General features: G+C 35.7%; 1 protein-coding gene across 2 annotated transcripts; it reads left to right on the top strand.

The window, feature by feature from the left end:
- Positions 1-2,062: 2,062 nt before the first annotated feature.
- AN3 (SSXT family protein) lies at positions 2,063-7,452 on the top strand. Of its 2 annotated transcripts, none has more exons than XM_007030433.3 (4): positions 2,063-2,582; positions 4,558-4,634; positions 5,834-5,918; positions 6,654-7,452. In XM_007030433.3, the coding sequence occupies exons 1-4, from the start codon at positions 2,502-2,504 to the stop codon at positions 7,086-7,088; spliced, it is 678 nt and encodes a 225-aa protein (XP_007030495.1). In that variant the 5' UTR covers positions 2,063-2,501; the 3' UTR covers positions 7,089-7,452. The 2 variants fall into 2 exon arrangements, with proteins under 2 accessions (XP_007030495.1, XP_088662181.1); XM_088806055.1 differs by lacking the exon at positions 2,063-2,582 and adding an exon at positions 4,158-4,297.
- Positions 7,453-8,240: the final 788 nt, after the last annotated feature.

Here is an 8,240-nt window from a genome sequence, read left to right as displayed (position 1 = left end):
AATAAAATAACCCTAAGAAAAAACTATTTGGAATCTCTCCAGAAGGACCCCTCCCAAAAAGGCTAAGACACCCAACCCACGAACAAAAGCTGGGGGTTATTGCTTAATGTTAGAGAGAGAGCCATGGGTTCTTCAGTGATTTGGTGACCCACAGCCCTACCAGGTTGTGAAAGCTAAACTGGTACAAGGTCACCCCACCACAGAAAATTCAACAGTACTACCAAGTGTGGTTTTGATGGTAAGATTGGGGCTCTCTTTGACCTTATAATGGACACCAAAGGTCCTGTTTAGGCCAGTTGGAAATCAACTGGACAACACTAGCAGAAGGGCATGTGAACCCTGGGGTCCCAATTCCCAGACTCTGATTTCTAGTTATGATCAATTCAATTAATAGGGTCATCTAGGATTTTACCATTTTCACAATTAGTTTTTTCATTAACTGATTATATTTGATGGATAGCTACGTTTTTATGGTTAGCAATTTACAACAAAATCGTACCATAGTTTATCTCTTTCAACCAAAGATAGTTTGGAATTTAATTTTCTATTTCATAATGCTATGTTACGTGTCCCTACACTTATAAATATATATAAACTATGCTTGTCTGTATAAGAATCCAAACATTTACTCTGCATAAAAAGATTTATTATCATGAAAGAAAGAAAAAAAAATCCATAGATTGATTTATTATGTTGTTTCAATTTTAGGCTTTTATATGTTTCAGGCAATGTGCAAATTTGGGGCAACAACAACACATAATGTCTATAGAAATGATGATATTTCCCTATGTCAAGTTCTCCTAGGACTTGTGCTTTTCTTACATCCAAGGGAATCTATTACTAATTTACCTACTTTACCTTGGATTGCAAAAGCACCAACAACAAGATTTGAGTTTAATACCAAAAATTAATCGAATTTTGAAAAAAAAAAATTATCAAAACCAGTCAAATTATAAAAAAAATATAAAAAGTAATCGAAATCAACTTATTTTAATCAGTTTTTAACTATTTTTAACAATATTTACGTCAATAATTAAAAAAAAAACAAATAAAATTACTCATGTCAGCGTTCTAATAAAAGTATATACAACATTATATGCGTTAGGTTGTAGATTGACATATTTTAGAGATTAGAGTTTTTTCAAAAGGGGATTTGGGAATGTATTTTTAAAGTTTATTTCAAAAGTATTAATAATTTTTATATAAAATATATTTAAAAAATATATTATTAACAGTCAATGTATTGATTGATTTAATTTTAAATTTTAGATATTAAAAATTGATGGTAATATTCTAATAAAATAACTCCCCTAATCGATAAATACTTAAATAAAAAATTAACTTAAATTAATTGAATTTAATTGGTTTAAGTTCATTATTTTGATTTGCACTCATTAATGCCCACAATTTATTTTTGGATTATGGGTTTGACTAAAAATAAAAATAAAAACAAAAACAAAAAAACTTAACTTGAAGAGTTGAACTATGCAATTGTAGCCCTCAATCCATGTGTGTATGAACTATATATGGAGCAAGCAATCATATCCAAAATATATACGAAGTGCATATAGGCATGACCTAAGAGGCAAAGGGATTAAGAATGTGGGAGTTTTGTTTAAAATTTGGTATAAGACCAAAATCATGTGAAAAAGAATTCGTGATATTCTATTTAGTATTTATATATGAATTATTGGAGAAGAAGCGCACGCGCAGGGAAGTGGGGAAAAGGCGAGTGGTGGTGTAGAGAAGTGAGAAGACATGGAATCTCCTTACAAGTTCCAGACGTCATATAAGCAAGTTAGAAAATATATTGGTAATGGAAAGGTGTTTTGGTTTGGAGTTTGGACCAAGGTGGTCTAAGACCGACAGACAGAGTCATGTCCAAATGTAATGTAATGAAAACCGATCTCTCTCTCTCTCTTTCTCTCTCTCATTTCTTACTCCAAATTTACTGCCTGCCCTGCCCCCGTTTCTCTTTCCTACTGTTCCTTTCCTGCCCTGTCTCTCTCAACTCTCTGTATCCTCCATCACGTGACCTCTTCCAATTCTCTTATAGACAGAGAAAGAAAGAGAAAGGGGGAGCAAGCAGCAACAAAAACCCAAAAAGGCAAAGCCTTTTCTTACTACTTATTAAGCATTAGAGAGAGAGAGAGAGAGAGAGAGCTTTCAAAGAGCTGAGTGAGAAGCTCACCCTTCATTGTCTCTCTTCTGTCTTTGTTTTCTCTCTGTGACATTGAAACTAAGGAAAAAAACTGAGAAAGAAAGTGAAAATTCATAGAAAAAAGCCAAAGGGTATCTCTGTATTTGTCTCTCTCTTTCTTTGCATTTTGCAGTGATTCTACTCTTTCAGCTCAGTGTGTTTTGGAGTGAGATAGTTTTCTTTTTTTTTTTTTTTTTGCATAGAAAGAGAGAGAGAGAGAGAGAAAATATATACTTATAAAGTTTTTTCTTTTTCTTTTTCTGTTCTTTTTGAGAGAGTGTGTGTGGATATAAAGAAAGAAATGCAGCAGCACCTGATGCAGATGCAGCCCATGATGGCAGCTTATTATCCCAACAACGTCACTACTGATCATATTCAACAGGTCCTTCCCTCCCCTTACCTTTCTCTTTCTTTCTCCCTTTGTCTTTCTCTTTCTTTCATCTGTTCTTGATCAGTATGTATGTCCTAGCGTATCTTTATTTTCTTAAGAGTCATTCTTTCTGCTTTTTCTTTGATAAGTCAAGGATTAATGGAAGCTGTTATCTTCTTTGTGTTGCTTGTCAAAGCTATTGTCTTTCTCCTTTGGTTTTGATGACTGTTGGTAAGTGGGTATTAATTGTTTTATTATATATAATATTATTTGGTTTTCATGCTGCTAAGGAGAAATTTAAATGGCAAGTAGGTTTTGTATAGTTTTGATGCTTTTCATCTTAAAATTTGAAGGCATCTGGTAGATGGGTATTTGTCATTTTAAGATTTACTAGTTATCTTTCTATGGGTTTGGTTTTTGGGACTTGTTTTCAATTTTCCGTTGCTAGGGTTCAAATATGTCCTATTTCTATAATTTTTTTAGATGTTTCTTTTGGTAAAGCCAGTGATTCCTGATTAGCAATTTAGCAGCAAGTGGTGCTTCATCCTACATTATAGTTGTTATATTTATTGTTTATATATATTGGTCCCTATATTGAATAACTTCTTCATATTTTACTCTTTTGTGCCCTTTCTCTTTTTGTTCTTTCCTAAGTTTTAGCTAGAAAGAACTATTGGTGTGGCTTATAGCTATCTCCCACAAAAGACTGGGTGTTTTCCAAGATTCTTTACATAAATAATGAAAAGTGTAGTAAATTGTTAACTTGGAATTAGTTGTTCTTATTCCATTCTTTTTTTAAAATTCTTACCTTCATGTAATGAATGAATTTGTTACTGCAAGAAGATGCCACTTCTAGCATTTCAATTTACCCTGGAAGAAACTTAGCTTAATGCCTGAAGGACTAAACCAACTTACTTCCCTTCTTGGATGCATCATTTTATTAACTATGTAGAGCACATGTTCATTTGTTAAAATTTCCCTTTTTCTTGCAATCATCAGTCAAGCTAATCATGAGATGCTGGTTTACAACCTTCATGACCATTGGGTTTGAACTACTCTATAGAAAAGCTCAAATGATTAGCTAGGAACTAGAAAAAATAGCAGAAGAAATGAGATGATTCTCTTCTTGGGGCTGTCGGCATATTTAGTCATATTATGGATGAAAACAGCATTGCAATATTGTGACTTTTTAGAGTAAATATGAAAGTCGAGCCAAAAAGCCATTTTCATGCACCTAACATACACACTGAGTTGGCCAGAACTGGTTAATGTAGCAAGATTTTGATCTGTACTTGGATTGTATAGTAAATGTGTTTCTATTATTAAACTGTAGGCGCTGTTGATAGTAATGAACTTGTTCAGATCAGGATTGTTCTCCATGCAAAAATTTTGAATTCTTTTGTTACTGCACTTCTCTTGGGCCCATGAGTTTAATTCTAAATGCTTTTATGGCAGTGGTCCTCCAGCAGTTCCATTTGACACGTAACATTTGACATGCCCTTTACTTGTTTATGTGGTCCTTTCTTGATAATCCTTTTATGTTTTCATGGTGTCCTGATGTGTTTCCTTAAAATCCTACACCCTTTATCACCTAAACCTGTTTTTTCTGAGATTAATATAGCATCCTATTAGTAGTTTGCGTGAAGTATGTGAAGTGGAATCTTATTAATGTACAAAAATATGTTCTTATATAAGTTGGACTTTTCAAATCTGGCTTTTGGATTAAGGTAAATTCTATGATACCTAGATTTAGTTTCCTCTTTGGGGAAATCATTGGTTCCTTGTTTGTTTTTGTTGGATCCCAGTTACAGATGATTTTGCACTCTTTTCCCTCTAATTGTCACGCTGGCGGTGCTGATTGAATTTCTAAGACTAGTTATGAATCAAAGTGGTTGTTGACAGATGACTGGATGTCTCTCATCTTCTTTCCAATTCATCGTTACATGTTGCTTAATTTGTTCAATGACTTGAATTTTTATATATGCAGTATCTGGATGAGAACAAGTCATTGATCTTAAAGATTGTTGAGAGCCAGAATTCAGGGAAATTGAGTGAATGTGCTGAGTAAGTGCTAATTATCACTCTCTAATATCTATCGTTTTTGGCTTTTGGATAATTATTGTTCCCTTGGCTTCCAATATCTGATGCTCAAGGGCTTGTTATAACTGCATCACTAAGTTGTTTTTGAATTTGTACTCTTTGAGCAAGAGGTGTGGCAAATTAGTGTTATTTATATCTGAGGTCTTACTGAAGGATCTTTTAATTTCAATTACCCCGAGTTTTTATAAAGAGATTCAAGTTTTTCTGTCACTTTTTCATAAATAGCAAAAGATGGGGTTAAAAGCCAAGGTTCTTGAGTGATCTGAAACAAAATATGCTCCGTACTACTCTCTCTCTCTCTCTCTCTCTCTATATATATATATATATATATGCAAACATTCAATAACTACCAGTCTAGCATGTTCCAAAAAGTCTTCAAAATCTACTTCTGCTATCTTTTTTTTCCTTACAAGGGTTTAGAACTATGTCTTCCTACAATGCCTCAAAAGTGTCATGTGCTAGAAAATAGTCATAAATCTTCATTTTTGTCTTCATGCTTGCTGCTGCATTAGTATTCTGCTTGAGTTGCTGTATTGGGGGTTATGAACATTATTTCTGCTTCTCAAATATGGGTTTAGTTAGTTTGCATATTAGCTGTTTGTTCTATATGTTTTGGTGTTTGGACAATGAGATTTTTTGGAGTTTAGTTTGCTAAATTTAGCAGTACCGAGTGAATGTCTCAGGTTCAAGAAGTTCCTATTTGGTTAGATAGGATTCATTTGAATGGATTAGGCTGGCTTTACTGGGAATATCAACTATATCTGGGGGAAGCTTCTTGTTAATGCAAATTTCTTTCCATTCTTGCATCTATGTTAGAAGGACTGAAATTATTTATGAAGTAACTGGGGCTACATGTACACGGGAACAATTGAGTACTTATGGTTCCTAAGCCACCAGAATTTGCTAAGGTACTGGCAGAAAACGGAAAATTTGGTAAATTGTAACTGAAAGAAATATTTGACATATAATAAATCTTAATAATCAGTGCATATTAAGATTCTGCATCACCCTTAAACTCAACTCTTTTATTTGGGACAATGCAGATGAGCACAAGCGATTGCAACAAATGATACAATAACTAATATGAGCCACTGTAAAGTACTTGAAAAGGTATTGGTGGTTGAGGTCTTAGAAGGTTCACTAACTAGTTTCCATTGTTGCAGGAACCAAGCAAGGCTGCAGCGAAACCTCATGTACCTGGCTGCAATTGCAGATTCTCAACCCCAACCACCAAACATGCATGCCCAGGTGCAAATCCCGTTGCTCAAATTCCTACCCCCAGCTTTTATTTTATTGGATTTAAGAGACCATTACATCTTGAAATTAGGATCTCTATACTATGCTCCTCTCTTGCCAATCAGCACCTGAACTTGGCTCTGGTGGCTGGAAAATAAAATTAATCGATACTAAGGCTGTCTAGGGGAAAGTCTCAGGCTTGACTCCTGAAGAGTATTTTGATCAGATATACAAAACCAAAAATTTTGGGGGGTGTTGACGGGTGGGCATGCAGAGAGAGAGAGAGAGAGAGAGAGAGAGTTGATTCCTATTCCACCATGTTAAATTGTGATCTGTGCTAATTAAGCCAAGTCCCACTACTTTGATTATGCTGTTAAAAAGTCTTCCCTTAAAATATCATGCATTCCCAAAGAGGATAAAAATCAAAACAGAAAGACTTTTAATATGTATTTTTGTTGCCTTTATTATTTCTTGCAATTTTTTTCCTACTCTAGGTGAGTTTTGAGGGATCATATGTCTCTTCTGCTATAGTAGGCATGGCTTTTCCAATTTCCACCACTTTAATACGTTTTAGGGCTTTGGTTTTTCCCCAAAATCAAAGTAATACCTTTTAATTTCTATCTGCCCAGAAATTATATTGTAAACTTGCTAGGCAGATCTTTAATTTTAAACAGCTTTTACATTAAAATGTAACCAGATCTCTTTCAAGTAGTAGATTTCCTGATTGTCTTTGCCAATTGCTTGTAGTTTCCTTCCAGCGGTATTATGCAGCCAGGAGGACACTATATGCAGCACCAACAAGCTCAACAGATGACACCACAATCACTTATGGCTGCACGGTCCTCCATGTTGTATGCTCAGCAGCCATTTTCAGCCCTGCAACAACAACAAGCTTTGCACAGTCAGCTTGGCATGAGCTCTGGTGGAAACACGGGCCTTCATATGCTGCAAAGTGAGGCTAGCACTGCAGGTGGCAGTGGAGCACTTGGGGCAGGAGGGTTTCCTGATTTTGGACGTGGCTCTTCTGGAGAAGGCATGCATGCTGGCAGGGCAATGGCAGGTGGAAGCAAGCAAGATATTGGGAGTTCAGGGTCAGCTGAAGGTCGTGGAGGGAGCTCCGGAGGTCAGGGTGGTGATGGGGGTGAAACCCTTTACTTAAAAGCAGCTGATGATGGGAATTGAGAGGTAAGAATGGTGGACCGTCTTTAGGAGAGTTAGCTAGGGAGATCAATTTAGGGAGAAAAAAAGACTAAATAGTAAAGAAAATTTTTTGCTCATGGAACTTGTTCCTGGTGCAAAAAACAATGTTAGGACCTAGCCACAGACCTTTCGGCTTTGTGTTTTCTAGTGTGCGACAAGTGCATCCTATGGTAATTTAACATGTAAATTTGTAGGGTATCATGGTTCTACTTGCCTTATTTGTGTTTCACTTGAGTGTGGTATCAGTTTCATTATGACTCTCTGTTTGGACCATGTTTCAGTAGATGAATTTTGATGGTCATTTACAGAGATTGGAAATGAAAAATGTCAAACTGCCTTGCTTTCCCTTTTGCAGCCAACTGTTATGATTTTTCACTTGCGTTTCGCATTGGTGTATTCAGATTGAGGTATCATTCAAAGAGAAGATGACAGGACTTTGTAAAAGTCTACATGTTCAGCATCATAACAATAATTTGGCTTGGTTTTTCATCCCCTTAAGCTGGAATTTCATATTTCCAGGCAACTCGACATTAATCTACATATACATTCGTGAACCATTTTAACTCTAGCTAGCTTCCTGCATTCATTCATGAACATTAAAAAGTAAATAAGCTTAAGCAAGAAAATTCTAGCTAATACTGGTGTAACTTGTAGTCATACAAAAATGAAAGGAGATTGAAATCCAAACAAGTTCTCAGGGACACCTCTCCACAGAAACCCTTCATCAAACTCTAGCGAGGACATATCATCTTGAAATGTATCCAACAAATTTTTATCAACAACCTTTGCAGGCGGTGAATCAACTTGAAAAGGAGAATGAACATGATTTGCTTCCTCAGGGAGTGTTGTCGGAACATTGCTAGGCTCTCCGACATCAGAATCTCGAAATGTATCCAACAAACTTTTATCATAAACCTTTGCAGGCGGTGAATCAACTTGATTTGCTTCCTCAGCGAGTGTTGTAGGAACATTGCTAGGCTCTCCAACACCAGAATTTCGGCCTGTGAGTTCTTGAACGATTGCGCGAAACTCATCAGCATTGCTAGCATTAACCATCTTCGGACTAGAAATATATTTGATCTTAATGGGAATTTTCTTAGCTTTGGTGGGATTTTTGCTCTCATGACAACGGTG

The sequence above is a fragment of the Theobroma cacao genome, chromosome 5, assembly GCF_053813885.1.
Source record: "Theobroma cacao isolate CCN51 chromosome 5, ASM5381388v1, whole genome shotgun sequence".
Taxonomy (NCBI): Eukaryota; Viridiplantae; Streptophyta; class Magnoliopsida; order Malvales; family Malvaceae; genus Theobroma; species Theobroma cacao.
Note: the sequence above shows the minus strand (reverse complement) of the source record. Positions and strands in the feature narration are given on the sequence as shown.